This window comes from Euprymna scolopes, chromosome 30 (assembly GCF_053919585.1).
Source record: "Euprymna scolopes isolate OS-2025 chromosome 30, ASM5391958v1, whole genome shotgun sequence".
Lineage (NCBI taxonomy): Eukaryota > Metazoa > Mollusca > Cephalopoda > Sepiida > Sepiolidae > Euprymna > Euprymna scolopes.
The window spans coordinates 18,562,813-18,581,493 of NC_136511.1; the positions used below are offsets into that span (position 1 = coordinate 18,562,813).

An 18,681-nucleotide genomic window follows, 5' to 3' on the forward strand; every position below is an offset into this window, starting at 1 on the left:
ATCTTTGTGACACATTTCTTATATTTATTTTAATTCAAGAAATGTGCTCCAAAACTTGGTTCATGTTTTATTAAAAGTTTCTTATATGTTTATCATAAATTTATAATATTTATTAAAAAAAAAAAACAAACTTTCTCAACAAAAAAAAAACATGCATTCAAAAAGTTGAGCAATTTGGCTTTGTTAGAAAAAAAAAGTTTTTTTTGATTCAGTCGTGAAATTAGATTTGTCTGCCCCTGCTATGCACTCTTCAAATGTCTCAACTGAAAACCAAAAAAGTTGTACCTTTAAACAAGTGTCTTTTTTTTCTTGTCGTCCGATTGTCTAATAACTGCACGTCTTTCTATCAAATTGTTTTCTTGTTCTTTTATAAACTTCATATTTTGTAAACTAACAAACGTTCAATCGTAGCATAGTGATTGCTGTAATATCTTGTCTGCTTTGACCAGATTTTGCCCACATTTCAGATAAAATTGACTCTGCATCTTTTCTAGAGCTTGTCCAGAATTCAACCTACATAAAGAAAACATAAAAATCTTTATGATGTACGTACCAATCACAAAACAAAAATGTCATATTCCAACAATCATGTAAATTGAGCAAGCAATTTGAATATTAAATTTATATATATATATATATATATATATATATATATATATATATATATATATATATATATATATATATATATATAATCAAGTTAAAGGTATTCAAGAGAGAAAACTTGCAAATTAAAACGAAGTTATTAAGAGTGCTCAATAAAAAGAGCAAAATATGTTATTTTTATTTATACGGACAAATATTAGATAGTCACTACATTGAACATGCTAATGTTTCCGACAAGTGGTCGGTAAAGACCAAAAGTCCTCGTCAGGTGATGTGATAAAGTTTGTGTACTACTGAAAGCGTCGGGTTCTCCAAACTTTATGTATATAATGGTTGTATAGATTGGTTTTGGGTTTGATGAGGTGTTATCCTTAAATTTGGATTCCACAGAAACATGCATGCACATATGTAACCAATAATGTTTGTATAATAAACAAACTAATATATATATATATATATATATATATATATATATATATATATATATATATATATATATATATATATATATATATATATATAGGGTGGGCCAAAATAAGGGTTCTATCTTTAAATTTGAATAACTTCCACAAAATAAAAGTTAAACTCACCAAACTTTATGTGTGTGTAGACTGACCCTTCCGAGATTTTTTTGAAATAAACAAAACAAATTTTGGCCGAAAAACACTTCTTAAAACTTACATGAATTTTTGAATTTTTAAAAATAGGACCCTTATTTTGGCCCACCCTGTATATATATACATACATTAAAAGTTTGACTCATGTCCAGGTAACCTACATCTAAAATTTAAAGTGTTTAGACCCAAAATTGTCGGAGGAGTTTGGTAGTGTCTGCAAAAGTCAACTCTTTCAACTTTGATCTCTTGGCAGCCAAATTTTCGCCCAAAAACTGATTAAAAAGCTTGCCACATATACACTTTACTTAAATTTCAAATGTTTAGACCAAAAATTGGCTGAGTAATTTAGTAGAGACCGCAGAGGTCAATTTTTAAAAAGTTTTGACCCCTTAACATTTATTGTGTTGGGCTCAAATCAAATTAAAAAATTTGATCCATGTCCAAGTAACCTACATCTCAAATTTCAAGTGGTTAGGCCCCAAATTGGCAGAGGAGTTTGGTAGAATTTTTAAAGGTCAAATCATTGAACTTTGACCTCTTGACAGCCAAATTTCTGGTCAAAAAAACGATTAAAATTTTTTTCCCAAATCTCCATAGCCCTTATATCAAATCTCTAATCTGTAGACCGAAAATTGACAGAATAGTTTGGTAGAGAAATGTGCACACACAGACACACACATATAGACAGACATTTTCACTTTTATATATATATATATATATATATATATATATATATATATATATATATATATATATATATTATAACTGCGCCGAGTTGTACGTCCTATCCTGCCTTGATAGAGTTCAAAACTGGCTATGAAACCTAATAGGTGATGCCCTAGCAGTGTCAGGTGTCGCCATTAAAAATGAGTGATAAAAAATTTGAATAATTAGACTCACTGTCTTTCGAAGCTTATAACTACTTGAAAAATGTAATTTAAACCCGAATTTATTTTTCAATAAAAGGAGCAAAGACCAATTTTAAAATAATAAAACGTTTAATAGAAAAATATGCAATATTTTTTTAAATCGGTTTTCTTAAAATAAGATGTCAAGAAAATCAACAAATTTTAACTTACTTCGAATATAAAAATATATATAAATTCCAAAAAATCACTTACCTATAAAAAATACTAATCAGTGGGTACTTCCATTCTTCATTGTTAAGAATTTGTCCATATTTGTATTTTATACTCCATGTACTTTTTTAATAAAACAATTTTTTAAGCAACGATTCAAAAATACCGCGATTTTAAATTGTCATATAAAAGGTTCACAAACGGAGTTATCTCTCTTTCTTCCAGTTGAGAAATACAGATGCCGAAAACTGCCATAATTAATTATTTAAAAAAACGTAAAAACAACACATTAGACGAAATATATTTCCCAGTAGTAATTATATAAAGAAACAAACATTTGAAGTGCTGATATGTGTCTTATCTCCCATTTGAATTTCTGACATGTGTTTGGTGTCAACAATCAAATTAGTCAATTATGGGTCACCATATTTTGAAAAATTATCACATTTCACTCATCAAAGTGTACTTAAAAAAAAAAAACGCTGACAAATTCCATCTTAAAAAATTACAAATATTTTATTTCTTTTTTATGTAATGAATATTTTTTTTTTAATCTAAAAAGAAATAACACTGAATGAAATAGAAAAAATTTTATGGGACAATATCTTCAAAATATGAGGTTTTACTTTAAAAAAAATATCAATGTTTTTTTTTTTTAAAAAAAGGTTTTAAACTTTGGACTTTACAGGTAAATTTGCACATAACTATTCTTTTGTTTTTGTTTTGAATTAGATTATTTATTGATCTTTTATCTTCAATTTGTGATATATAAACCTTAGGTGAGAAAATTATTTTCTTTTCAATAGACATTTCAAAATGGGGGGTGGGCGAATTAAAAAAAAAACGTTTGTCTAGAATATTATATTCGGTTTATTGGAAAGAGCATAAAATTTCACATTAAACCTGAAAATATCTTAAAAATTGAACCAATAGAAAAATTATAGATAGATTTTTAAATTAAAAAAATTGAAAAAAAATTTAACTCGTAAAATTCAATTCATTTTATTATGTAGAAAAAAATGGCTGCATGAGCATGTGCATGCACTTTGTAAACACTTAAAAAAAAAATATTTCTATTATTTTTTTAAAAACTTTAATAGTTTTTTTGGAAGTATATTCCTTAAGAAATTAAGCAATCCACTTTAAAAAAAAGAAATTACGGGTTTTTTTATATTTTATTTGCAGTTTTGTGTTAAAGGTGTCAAAAATTCTCCTTCAAATTCTGACACCTAGTGATGCGCCTTTCTCTTCCATACTGCATCTTCTTCCAAAGTGTTGATTTACTTTTTAACGTTGTTATTTTTCTTTTTCTGTTTTGTTTTTAATTTGTTCTGCTTTATTTATATTTTTTTAATTTATATATTTTTTATTTTTTAATTTATAATTTTTAATTGATATATTTTTTTTTGAAATTTTATTATTTATATTTTTTTTAATTTATATATATATTTTTTGAAATTTTTTAATTTATATTTTTTAATTTATATTTGTTTAATTTATATTTTTTATTTATATTTTTTAAATTTATATTTTTTAATATTTTTATTTATATTTTTTAATTTATATTTGTTTAATTTATATTTTTTATTGATATTTTTTAAATTTATATTTTTTTATATATTTATTTTTTATTTTTTAATTTATATTTATTTAATTTATATTTTTTTATTGATATTTTTTATAGATATTTTTTAAATTAATATTTTTTCTTGATATTTTTTATTCATATTTTTTAATTTACAGTTTATTATTGAAAGTTGTTTTTAATTAAAAAACTTTTTTTCTGAGAAAGTTCTGAAATTTGAAACAGTTTTTTGAAGTTTTACAGAAATTAAACATTTTTTTTTAAAAATTAAAAAAAAATATTTCTCTTTCTCATAGAATTTCAGCCCAGCGTTGCCCGGGTGTTTGGCGGTGTATGTTGAGCAAAAAAAAAAAAAAAAAAAGCGGTAAATTTTTTAAAATTTGACCCCTATTAATACCCCTTAACATTTCTTGTTTTGGGCTCAAATCCAGTTATTAAGTTAGATCCATGTCCAAGGAACCTATATCTAAACTTTCAAGTGTTTAGACCCAAAATTGTTAGAGACGTATGGTAGAGTTCTCAAAGGTCAAATCGTTGAACTTTGACTCTTTAACAGCCAAATTTCTGGCCGAAAACAGATTACACACATTTTCCCAAATCTCCGTACCTTGTAAATCAAATTTCGAGTCTGTAGACTAAAAATTGACAGAGTTATTGCGTAGGGAAATGTACACACACAGACACACAGACACTTTCACTTTTATAGATATATAGTTTTGTATATTCTTTTAGTTTTTATTGTATTTTTTTCTGTCCCTCCTCTCTTTTACTCCCCATTATGCTACCTCCTATAAAAATTAAAATAAATAAAAATAATATATATATATATATATATATATATATATATATATATATATATATATATATATGTATGTATTTTTATATATTTTGCAGTACAGCGCATTAAAAGTTCAGTGACCTCTGCATTTGGTAGCATGTTAAAACCTGTGATTCCAGCAGCAACAACGCCATCTTCAACTCAAGGTAATTTTTTTTGTAAGAATAAAAATTATATTTACATCAATGATCTTCCAAATCACATCCTTACATCATTCGTAGATATTTATGCTGACAACACCACCATCTATGACCAAGTTCTCTCTGATTCTCTCTTCTCTGATCTTGAGCACGTGGTACAATGGCGGAAGACGTGGCTGGTTACTTTTAACGCATCTAAAACCAAGCTTCTATCTTTACATCATCAACGCTCTGATCTCCATCTGGCATCAATTGAAATGAATGGCTCTCATCTTGGGGAGGCGCCATGTTTTGACAAGCTTCTGGGCCTGACCTTTACTCCCGATCTGAAATTGAACACGTATATCAAATCTATTGCCAAGGTCGCTGGGAAAATGGTAGGATCCTTCTACTGCTACAGTAGATATCTCACTGCTGATGCAATTCTCTACCTATATAAAAGCCAGGTACGGCCAACGATGGAGTACTGTTGCCACATCTGGGCTGGAGCTGCTAGAATCTGCTTATCCTGCCTTGACAGAGTTCAACACAGACTTCGTAGCTTAGTGGGGGGATGCCCTTTTCTCTTCCCTGCAACCTCTTTCCCACAGAAGAGACGTTGTGAGCCTGTCTCTGCTTTATCATAATTTCCATAGCAGGTGCTCGATTTTCAGTCTATGGTCCTCTCTCGACAAACTTTCACGAAAAGCACTCATCTAGCTAGAACCACCACCAATAGTTTCCCTCGTCTACCTGACATCACTATCAATAATTCCCCCCACTCTTTATCTGTGCCTAGACCTAAACGTAGATTCCATGAACAGAGCTTCTTTCTTAGAACTGCACGCCTGTGGAACACTCTTCCATTGGCCTGCTTCTCAGGAGACTACAATCTGATTGTCTTCAAGTCCACTGTAAACAAGTTCTTGGTGAACAGTACCACTATGTAATCCAATTTGCAAAAATCCAATACCTATGTTAAAAACGCTATAATCACATTGACTAATGTATACCCATTAACCCTTATCCTCGAGTGGCCTCCGGGTCTTGATAAGTGGTGATTCTTTAAAAAGAAAATTTCAATAATTCAACTACTATTTTCATCTTGATTTTTATTATCACGACATTTCGACTAATTATAATCTCCAAGTTTTTTCTGTTGCATCTTTTTATGCTTGGTAAGCTTCTAGTCCAACTCGAAAACCTATAAATTTTTTTTTATAAAGGAGTCACAACTGATCAAGGCCCAAGACCACTCAAGGATAAGGCTTAAATTTTTTTTTTTTTTTTTTTTTTTTTTACAAAGGCATCACCACATTATCAAGGCCCAGAGGCCACTCAAGGATAAGGGTTAAAGAGTGTACAGTAGAAGTTGGTCAATATAGTAATCATTAGTAATGAAAATTTGGTAAATTTAATAACTTATATGGAACGGCTCATCAAGAACTTATTTACTTTAGACTTGAACAAAACCATATTGTAGTCAGCCGGAAAGCAGGAAAACGGAAGACAATTCCACAGGCGTGCAGTTCTAAGAAAGAAGCTTTGTTCATGGAATCTACGTTTAGGTTTAGGCACAGATAAAGAGTGGGGGAAATTATTGATAGTGTTTACAGCTAGACGAGTGTTTCTTGTGAAAGTTTGGCGAGGGGGGACCATAGATTGAAGCTCAGTTGAACACTTTCCATGAAAATAACGATACATCAGAGACAAACTCGCAACATCTATGTAACATAAATGTAAGTTGGTAGTGAAGTAATCGTTAATGGTGTAGATTGGGTAGAATTTGATTATTTATGGGGGACAGTTAAACAAGAACTTGTTTACATTAGACTTGAAAGCTACAATATTAGAATCGGCAAGTAAGCAGGGTTCCACAAGCATGCAGTTCTAGGAAAGAAGCTTTGTTCATATAATATATAATTTCATTATATAATAAATTATTTCTTTATATAATATATTATTTCTTTATATAATATATTATTTTTTTATATAATAAATTATTTCATTATATAATATAATATTTTTTATATAATGAATTATTTTTTTATATAATGAATTATTTCTTTATATAATATATTATTTCTTTATATAATATATTATTTTTTATATAATATATTATTTCATTATATAATATATTATTTCATTATATAATAAATTATTTCTTTATATAATATATTATTTCATTATATAATAAATTATTTCTTTATATAATATATTATTTCATTATATAATATATTATTTTTTATATAATATATTATTTCATTATATAATATATTTCATTATAAAGTATATTATTTCATTATATAATATATTATTTCTTTATATAATATATCATTTCATTATATAATATATAATTTTAATATAATATATTATTTCATTATATAACATATCATTTTATTATATAATATATAATTTCATTATATAATATATCATTTCATTATATAATATATTTTCTTTATATAATATATTATATTTTTATATAATAAATTCATTTCATTATATATCATTTCATTCTATAATATATTATTTCATTCTATAATATATTATTTCATTATATAATATATAATTTCTTTATATAATAAATTATTTCTTTATATATTATATTTTAATATAATATACCATTTCCTTATATAATATATTATTTCTTTATATAATATATTATATTTTTATATAATACATCATTTTTTATATAATTTATGATATATTTATATAATATATTATTTCTTTATATAATATATTATTTATTAATACAATATATCATTTCTTTGTATAATAATTTATTTCATTATTTAATGTACTATATCTTTATATAATATATGATTTCATTATATAACATTATTTCTTAATATAATATATTATTTTTTATATAGTGTATTATTTCTTTAGAAAATATATTATTTTTTATATAATGTATTATTTCTTTTAATAATATATGTTTTCTTTACATAATATATATTTTTTCCTCATATAATATATTATTTCTTTATATAATATATTAATTCTTTATATAATATATTATTTCCTTATATAATATATTAATTCTTTATATAATATATTATTACATTATATAATGTTTTCCTTTTTTGTTTAACTCGAAGATATTCTTATTTTTGAAAACAATTTTTATTTGCTTTCAATTTCAATTTGGAGCCGATTTTTGCACCGAAACATGCAACTGCTTTTTTATGAATATTTCTTTTAGTATTTTGCACTCCTTAAAAAATATACAGTCTCCGTTGACAATGAAAGTTTTTGATCTCATACCAGGTGCCCCTGATTTCGTCCTGGGTAAGATCCAGGTTTATTTAATCAATGGTGACCTTCTTGATGAAACAACTGATGCGATCGTCCATTGCACAGATGCAAGTTTCAGTCTTAAAGGTAAGTACGATTGTATGGTTTCCTTTGAAGAAATATCACACATTTCAAATGTTCTATTTTGAACATAATGTACCATATTTAATGGAAAGAACTCGCCAAATGCTCAATAAGTTAATATAAATAACCGAGTCGGGAGAAAACTAGGAGATAAGTTCAAGGGAGATAACTCGAAGAGATAATTTGGATCTCGATCAAAGGGAGATAATTTGGATTTTACTATTTTTTTTTTTAATTCCATTTTCACCACAAACAAGGCACAGTGCCACTGTTATATAGGGGGCTACTATCAGGTATCGGGTATAAGTTGTATTACTAACGATTACTATATTGTCCAATTTCTACTGTACACTCTTTAACCCTTATCCTCGAGTGGCTTCAAGGCCTTGATAAGTGGTGATGCCTATGTAAGAAAAAAAGTTGGAGGCATACTATGTAGGTAGTTGAGCAGCAAGATGTCTGTTTATATTACACTTGAACTTCTGCATTTCAGTACAGTTGGGAAAGCAGGAACCATAAGCAGGTTCATAAGAGTAGTGGTTGATGGGAAGAAATCAGAGGCCCACAGTATTAATGCTGGAGTCCCTCAGGGGTCCATCCTGGGTCCAACTCCCTTCCTGATCTACATCAATGGTCTCCCAAAACACATACTTACATGATTCATTGACATCTATGCTGATGACACGACCATCTATAGCAACACATCAAAGGCCGTAAATGACAAAGTTCTCTCTAATTCTCTCTCCTCTGATCTTGAGTGTGTGGTACAATGGGGGAAGAGGTGGCTGGTCACTTTTAATGCATCAAAACCAAGCTTCATCAACGCTCTGATCCCCATCTGGCATCAATTGAAATGGATGGCTCTCGTCTTGGGAAGGCTCCATGTTTTGACAAATTTCTGGGTTTGACCTTTACTCCTGATCTGAAATGGAACATGTACATCAGGTCTGTTGCTAAGGACGCTGGGAAAATGGTGGGATCCTTCTACCGCTCCAGAAGATATCTCACTACTGATGTATCTGTATAAAAGCCAAGTACGTCCAAGGATGGAGTACTGCTGCCACATCTGGGCAGGAGCTGCTAAAAATAGCCTATCCTGCCTTGACAGAGTACAAAATAGACTTCGTGGTTTAGTGGGGGGGACCCTTTTCTCTTCTCTGCAGCCTCTCTCCCACAGAAGAGACGTTGCGAGCCTGCCTTTGTTTTATCGTTACTTCCATGGCAAGTGCTCATCTGAGCTCCAATCTCTGGTCCCCTCTCGCCAATCTTTCACGAGAAACACCCGTCTGGCTGAAACTACTGTCAATAATTTTCCCCACTCTTTATCTGTACCTAAATCCAAACGTAGATTCCATGAGCAGAGCTTCTTTCTCAGAAGTGCACGACAGTGGACCTCTCTTCCGTTTGCCTGTTTCCTACCTGACTACAACTTGGATGTCTTCAAGTCCAACATAAACAAATTCCTGACAAACCGCCCCCTTAAGTAAGACACTCTATCAAATCTCCAATACTAATGACTACTACAATCCCATTGATTACTGTACACGCAATAACCCTTATCCCTGAGTGGCCTCTGGGCCTTGATAAGTGGTGACCCCCATGTAAAAAAAAAAAAAAATATCCGGGAGGGAGTTCCAAAGTCTAGCAGTTCTGAGGAAGAAACTATTAGAGTTAAAAGCTTTCGTACATCTAAGGATCTCTACTGTGTAGGGGTGGGACTTTGCTGCTTATCGAGTTTGTCGGGGGGTACTTACATCGAGGGAGTACATGGGCTTATAGTTCGTTGGAGCATCCCCCATTAAAATACTTATAGAACAGGCAGAGGGATGCAATATTTCGTCGATGGGACAGAGGCTGAAGCTTAGATGACAATTCAGGACCTATTAGGTTAGCAACTCTCTTTTGAAACCTGTTCAGGAGTGAAAGACTAGTAGCCCAAATGTGATAACAATATTCCATATATGGGCGAATGGTGGCCTTGTAGAGGTACAGGATACTTTCAGACATAAGTAACTTTCTAGCTTGGTAGAGGGAGCCTACCTTCTTTGCAACGTCTGCGGCAATGCTTGCAATGTATCTGTTCCAACTCATGTTTCCTGTGAACGTGAAGCCAAGGAGTTTGAACGAAGTGCTGTCAGGTAATGTATCTTTAGCCATAGCTATTGGTGGTTGAAAAAAATTCTTGTAATTATTGAAGCCAACAAGCTAAGTCTTGGCAGCATTGAATTTGAATGCATTGAATTACATTAAAATTGAGATGATTCTAAAACAACAAAGATTCAATCAAGAAATTGACTAGAGTTATGTTTGCATATGTTTCACGATGTAGTCTTTTCTTGCAAAAGAAGAGTGATACACACCACAAGTGTAAGGTTTCTCTTTTTCGTTTTATTTTACTTCAAAGTTCTCAGAAATCGAGGGGCCCACAACCTAGGGCAAACACTTGAAGTCTATATGAGATGCATAGATATTCGAATGTTCCATTAAAGTTCTTTATCTCTCAAACACGGAGTTAGTAAAGAATTTGAGAACTTAATTTTCCTTACCCCAATTAACCATTTTCATACGTTGTAGTATATCTTTTATTTTGGTCTTTTGGTCTTACTGGATTCCAGGACAAGAATTTGTCTAGTCTGGTGGAGTATCCAGCTTTGTTTTATTACTTGAGGTAACATCACTTGGAGAAGGTGCACCATTCCTCATAAAAGCTAATGTGGGTTAGCCGTAGAGAGGAGATCTTATTTGGCCTGTGAATACTATATAATTTTGAATATTTAGTCAGGGTTTACTTCTCGGGAAAAGTATCCTAAGAGAAAAAAATCATGCTTGACACAACGATTCCTGTCAGATCACAGAAGTTAAGCAATGATGAGCCTGGCCAGTACCAGATGGGTGACCATTTGGGACTTCCAAGTGCTGTATGTGCTCTCCGCTTATCTCGGCATTGTTTCCAGTTATCCTGGACTTCTCCTTGCCACTGGACTCAAACAATGCCAATTCAGGAGAGGTGTGGTTGGGGATTGCGCAACCCTTGCCTCACAATTACCCGTCTTCATTCATGTCTCCATTCTACAGGGGGTATCCTTTGTCTTTCAAGACTGAATGAAGGCATTGACTCATGCGTATCTTACAACCGGACAGTCTGCTAGTAAAAAATATAGAAAGTGAGAGTTAAGCTGTGGAAAGTAAAGAACTGACCAACTCAATTATTGCCCAATTAGCCTCCTCCCTCTCATTGCCAAAATCTTAGAGTCCTTAATCAATCAAGCACTAGTCCGCCACCTCACAGACCAACTTTTATCTGACAGACAGCAAGGATTTAGACAAGCCCGTTTTACTAAAGACATCCTAATAGTAATCTCCCAACGTATATACCAAACAGTAGATACGGCAGGTGAAGCTAGGCCAGTAGCCCTAGACATATCGAAGGCATTTGACAGGGTTTGGTACGATGGTCTTCTCCTGAAAATCAAATCCTATGGTATTGCTGAACATATATTCAACATAATCAAATCCTTCTTAGATAAGAGAAAAGTTCAGGTTGTCCTCAATGATCGTACATCAAAACAACATGATATAAATGCGGATGTGACACAAGGATCAATCTTTAGGCCTTTATTTTTCCTGATATTCACGAACTAGCTCTTCTTCTGGGCATTGTAGATATTTACTGAAGTCAAGGAAAGAATGCAAAGCCAAACCAGATTCATCTATCTCTTCTGACCATGTCATCATTTCCCACATTGACACGAGGAGGTTGTGCATGTTTTCACAAGCATAATAAAATAAAATAAATCACAAAAACACAAACTGCAACATATTCTGCAAATATCAGGCTGTGTGTGTGACACCATCGCCCCTCTTAATGCTAAGATCCACGTCGCCATCTACTGTCAAAGCATTATGGAGGTTTGGTCTTTGCATGAAATGTAAGACCAACTCCCCTAATATTTTGTTACAAAAGGAAAACAAAACCCTTCTATAATAACAATATAGGTACTTATTTAATTGACCTACACCATTGGGTGTAGGTTGCTAAATGTTGAAATAGTGTCACAGTGGAGAAAGTAATAATGAGGTAAGAAAGGTTTACCGCTGAGAGTATTTTTCTTGAGCAGTGTGTCTTCGACTGGAGATAGCTGTGCTTGACATTGACTGGGGTGTGAAAGAAGACGTCTTTGAACTTTCATATACTTTTTTTATTTTAGTTCCTTTTCTCCACTTCAAAGAAAAAAAACGACCCTGGTGTCTAACTCTGCCCTCGTGGGGAGGCAAAGTAAATATGGACTCTCAATTCTTCTCAACTCTAACTGTTGTCACCCATCGCAAACCCAAGACTGTCTCTAACTGTTCCTAATTGTCACAAACTCAACCGCCACACTTTAAACTTCCCATAAAATAAGTCTAAATATACATTTGGTCTTTTTTGTTCCTGCTCACTGCAATGGTTTACTTTCTGTCATTGTTTTTTACTTCTAAACAGGTTTGTTAATTAATTTTTTATTATTGCGGACTATTATCCTCATCTTTCTTAGATGTTGTTTCAGGACGTTTCGCCTATTCCTCTGGCCTTCATCAGGTGGTAATCTTCAAGGCCTGTGGTGCAGTGGAAAGAGACGTTGAATCTCTACGGTTCCAGGTGAGAAATGTCTGAAGATAGCGGTTTCAATTCTACCCAAAGCCGGCCAGAGTCTTACTTGGCCAAAAACGTGGTGAGACGACAACAACTATGGATGGCAGTAATTGCTGAGAATGCAGTTAGGAAATTCAGAGTTCCTATCCCGTTGCAGTTACCATCTGACGAAGGCCAGATGGCAAGTGCTCGTCTGAGCTCCATTCTCTGGTCCCCCCTCGCCAGTCTTTTTCAAAAAACACCCGACTAGCTGAAACCACCGTCAATAATTTTCCCCACTCCCTATCTGTGCCTAAATCAAAACGTAGATTCCATGAACAAAGCTTCTTTCTTAGAACTGCACGCCTGTGGAACTCTGTTCCGCTTGCCTATTTCCCTCCCGACTTCACCTTGGATGTCTTCAAGTCCAACATAAACAAATTCCTGATGAACCGCCCCCCCCCCAAGTAATGACACCTTACCAATTCTCCAATACTATTGCTACACTATCCCTTTGATTACTGTACACACAAGAACCCTTATCCCTGAGTGGCCATTGGGCCTTGATAAGTGGTGAACTCCATGTAAAAAAAAAACAAAAAAAAACGTTATGAAACAACAACTAATAAAGATGAGGATAATAGTCCGCAATAAATAAATCAATAAATAATACTCATCTCAATAATGAATTCCAATTCAATAAAAAATAGGATTTGTTAATTTCATTTTTTTTTATTCTAGGTGCAATTTCGCGTTGTCTCTCTCGAAAAATTGGTTCTGCCTTTGTTAGAGATGCACAAAGCAAAGGTAAGTTTTTCCTCTTTCTAAGCAAAAACTGTTGCAAATTAATTTTGATAATTCATTGTTTCTACAGAGTTTTTGACTATTTTACTGAAAATAATGAAATCTAATATATAAAAGGCTATATGTCTGTTTGTCCATCTCCATATTTTCAAACTCTATCTCTTCTGAAACTAAAAGTCGCAGAGCGGCGCTAGGGGCTTCAAATGATTGGATTTTTTATGGACCGTTATTTCATGGGTCTTTAGCCGGTTAAAATAGTTTACTAAGGGATAAAAAAGGGGGTCAGAAATGAAAAAAATTGTGATACATTTTGTACATTCATCTTATTTTTAATTTTTATTTTCAATCAGTTCATATGCGTGTCACATTGGCACAGTGATAATTCGATGAAACCCAAATACATTTATCGGGATTTCTAAAGTAAAAAAAATGTATTTGGCTGTAATCAACTAGAATCGAAACCAAAATCAACACTGTAGAATTCAAAGCTGGTGACGTATAATATATATGAATTCTGGACAAATTAAAATATATTTAAACATATTTTACGAACGAGCAAAGCCAGGCGTCCCCCAACCGGGCTAGCACTAAAAATAAGAGTTGGAATATAACTTCAAACATTGTCTCTTGAACATTAGAAATATTTACAAAAAATTTGGATGGCGTGCAATAAGTAATGTCCCTGACCCACTTCCAGTTGTTTGATCTAGCTGAAATTTTGCATGTGCAATGATTTATATATCTACGGGTTATGTGGCAAATTACAGCTCTGAACTAATTGTGGTTTCTGTTTTACAAGTGTTTGAACTGAGTCAGGTGTTAAATCGAGCCTGTTGAATGTCGAGCATTGGTCCGGTTTTTGTATTTGAAAGGACGCACACCACAGGAGACTTTTGATGAAATGAAAGAAACTTATGGTGATAATGCCCCATCATATGACCTTGTAAAACGCTGGCATTGTGAATTCAAACATGGCCGGAAGTCTGTAGAAACAGCTCCCAGACCTGGTCGCCCCCCCCCCCTGCCATTGATGAGGCATCTGTCCGTCAAATTGAGGCTGCCATTTTGGAAGATCGGCGCATTACTATTCGCCAAATAGCCCAAGATGTCAAGATTAGTACAGGGTCTGTGGAAACTATCATTCATGACCATTTGCATATGCATAAAGTGTCTGCCAGATGGATTTCCAGGTTGCTCACACCATTCCAGAAGCAAGAACACGTCAAATGCTCGAGGATGAATTTGGAGATGTGCCACGAAGATGAGTCAAAGTTTTTCAAAAGACTGATTACACAGGATGAAATCTAGGTCCATCACTATGATCCAGAGACCAAAGCCCAGTCAATGCAGTGGAAGCACTTGGACTCACCACCTCCAAAGAAGGCAAGGGTGCAGCCCTCTGCTGGCAAGGTCATGCTCACAGTCTTCTGGGGCCAGGATGGAGTAGTGATGACAGATTTCCTGGCAAACGGTACCACAATTACAGGAGCCTATTATGCTTCACTTCTGAGGAAATTAAGGGAAGCTATCAAAATCAAGAGGCGGGGCAAGATCAGCAAAGGTACCCTCCTCCTGCAGGACAACACTCTGGTCCACAACTCGCATGTCGCCAGATCAAAAGCACAGGCGTGAGGTTATGAAATCCTTCCCCATCCTCCCTACTCTCCTGACCTTGCACCCTCTGACTTTCACCTCTTCCCAGCCATGAAGTTGTTTTTGAAAGGAAAGCATTTCTCCAGATGATGCAGGCTTGATTTCTGAAGTCACGTTGTGGTTGGAGGACCAACCTGGGGTGTTCTACAAAAATGGTCTTCAGAGCTGCATCAAACGATGGGAGAAATGCATAACTCTTGGTGGTTCCTATATAGAGAAAGACTAATAACTGTGCCATGTTTCGTTGCTCTACTGCTATGGGAAGTGGGTCAGCGGCATTACTTATTGCACGCCCCTCGTAAAAGTTATATTTTATTTATTTTTTTTATATTTTAATTTTATCTTTTACTTTAAATTACCCCAAAACAAAGTGCATAAAAGGCTTTTGTGAATTTTCGGGTCATGCCTACAGAGGTATCCTAAATGGGAGCATTCTAAATGGGGAGTTTAGTAATGAGATGTTTTTTTTTTTACATTATATTTAATTTTCTTTTTGTGTTGGTGAAGTCAGGAAAAACAAGATGGAAAAATTTATGTTAGTAGCATTAAATGTTAACATCCAATTCTGTTTCTATTCAACTGGAGGTCATTTTCTTAGAGATTATATCTAAATAAACTAAATATAGTCTCTGAAACGATCATACACTATCCCTGATTGTGTTTTTGTTTTATTTTGTGCATGTAAGTGAACTTATACTAATTCATTAAATTTATTCACCCCGCATTATATATATATATATACGAGACTACCCGTGACCCGTTGGGTCAGTATGTTATATTAGCTATGGAATTAATGTATGAGCGTGACGCTTGTGATGTAAAGAAAATAGTTTTTTTGACATAACTGAAACATTTCTATGAAAGTATATTAAAATGAAAAAAGAATATAGATAGATTTCTATGAGTCGTTCTGTTTATTATGATTAATTATTTTTGAAAAAAAAAAATACAGTTACTGAATTATAAGTGGTTGACCATACTTATAGGTAAATGTGAACTGAACAAATACCATAATACTTATTATAGTTGAATTGAAATTTTGATATATCTGCTTTTTTTTTTTACATTGTTCATTTCTGTATTACGTTTAAGTTATTTTAAACCCCACTCTTCCCATGTTAAATAATAATTTCGAAATAATAACGTTAATATTTCAGTGCTGAGGTTATGCGCACATGCACAACCAGATGTCGTAAACAGGTTACAAGGTCATTTGAGTTTTATAATCATATATATATATATATATATATATATATATATATATATATATATATATATTTCCCCAAAAGCTCTGGCTTGGATGGAAGGGAGACTAAAACTTGCTGCTATGGTTTCAAATGATCTGAAATAACAGCAAGGGGAGACTTGATTCCAAATATTCCTCATATGTTATATTTCCCCTCTTTGGTTTTCATACATAAAGTAAATTTCATAGTGTATGAGGATTATTTGATACTGGAGATATTCATAATTTTACCCTATTTTCAAAAAGAGGGGAGATATAACACAAGAGGGGAGATTTTAGGTATATATATATATATATATATATATATATATATATATATATATATATATATATATATATATATACTCATAACCAAATGGAATATTAAGATAATTGGTAAAAAAGAACTTATTTTTTCAAACAAATAAAATATGCCCAAATTTGCCTACATTTGTATATATAGTGTCCTGGCGAGCAGCTTCAGTTTTGCTGCTTCGGATGTCTCCCCTGTGGCCTTGCTAGGCCTTAAATATAAGACGAACTTTGTGTGTGAGAGAGAGTGAGCGAAAGTTTGTTCATTATGTACTCTGCAATGACTAAGCTGGTTTTTATGAAATTTCACATAAATGTACTTTATGCATCTGGCAGTGTTTTTAGATAGGTTTTGTATTAGAATATCTTTGATAAATATCAATAATCTATAATCGAAAACATCCAATGAAAGATTTTGACCAAAGTTAACACTTTATACCCTCTAACATCACAAGTGCATTTGCAAGGTTTTTTTTTTACCACACAAGCAGGAAAACCTGGCATATATGATCAACAGTAGGTTCTTTGATATGACAGAGGCACGTTTGAAAAACCGGATGAGTTGAAGAACGAAACAGCATTGCACGTGTTTATATACAGATTTTTTTCTTTCTCTTTTTACATTTAGTTTTTGAAATGTCGAGAAACCATTATGCTGTCAGCACAAGCCACAACTTGAGATGCAAGCAAATTCTTCATTTGGATGTAATCAGTGAATTGTCGCAACCAGAGAAAATCCTTCAGACTTGCTGTGATGCTGCGGAAAGGCACAGAATTTCATCAGTGAGTCTTCCACAACTTGCGATGAGTAAGTTCTCTTGTTGACCAAGTCTTTTCAGCCATTCTGCTAGTGAGGAGATTTTTATTTTTACAAAGAAGTCACCACTTATCAAGGCCTGGAGGCCACTCGAGGATAAGGGTTAATGAATGTACAGTAGTCAAAGAGAAAATATCGTAGTAATCATTATTTGTGGAAATTTGGTAAAATTGGATTACTTAAGGGGAACGGTTCATCAAGAATTTGTTTACGTTGAACTTGAAGACAACCATATTGTAGTCAGTTGGAAAGTAGGAAAACGAAACAGAGTTCCACAGGCGTGCAGTTCTAAGAAAGAAGCTTTGTTAATGGAATCTACATTTAGGTTTAGGCATAGATAAAGAGTGGAGGGAATTATTGATAGTAGTTTTAGCTAGACGAGTGTTTTTTTATCTGTTTATCTATCTCTACTATTATATATATATATAGCTTGGTGGTAGAGCATTCGACTACAGATCGAATGATCCCATGTTCAAGCCCAGATGTACCTCACCATTTTATTTTAATTTTTTTCTTATTAATGAGTTCAATTTACGATAAAAGAAGAAGTACCATTTAAAATTGCTGCAAATCATTTCTTCGTTTGCGTATTTTAAAACTAAATATTAATCAGAAGCAACATTTTCATTGTCAAACCCAAATATCAGCTGACGTGATATTGTAAACAAACAGAATTTGATGAACGACATTATTATTTTTTTATTTTTTTATTTTTTTTGTGAATTAGTCCACTAGGCAAATTATACCTTGTAATATATAATAATCAATAGAAGATTGATTCTATAATAATACATATGCAATCTGCATTAATTAAAATATCATGTTTAAGTGCATTGTATGACTGGGTATCACCATCCGGCCAGCTAGTATATACATAAACACCTTTAATAACCTGGTATATATATATATATATATATATATATATATATATATATATATATATATATATATATATATATATATATTTAAAAGAGTGTAGCCATCAACAATTGTGGGTTTTTTTTAAAGGTTTTCATCATATTTTTATTTTAAA

The 18,681-nt window shown here is 32.4% G+C and overlaps 1 protein-coding gene across 3 annotated transcripts in view; it reads left to right on the forward strand.

Moving 5' to 3' along the window:
- LOC145254688 (uncharacterized) overlaps positions 1–18,681 on the forward strand; it is a 211,898-nt gene that overhangs the window by 91,330 nt on the left and 101,887 nt on the right. For all 3 annotated transcript variants that reach the window (XM_080113348.1, XM_080113347.1, XM_080113346.1), the window contains exons 15-18: positions 4,782–4,871; positions 8,115–8,228; positions 13,579–13,644; positions 17,460–17,639. In XM_080113348.1, the coding sequence (XP_079969474.1) occupies positions 4,782–4,871; positions 8,115–8,228; positions 13,579–13,644; positions 17,460–17,639 (450 nt within the window). The remainder of the gene's footprint in view (positions 1–4,781; positions 4,872–8,114; positions 8,229–13,578; positions 13,645–17,459; positions 17,640–18,681) is intronic.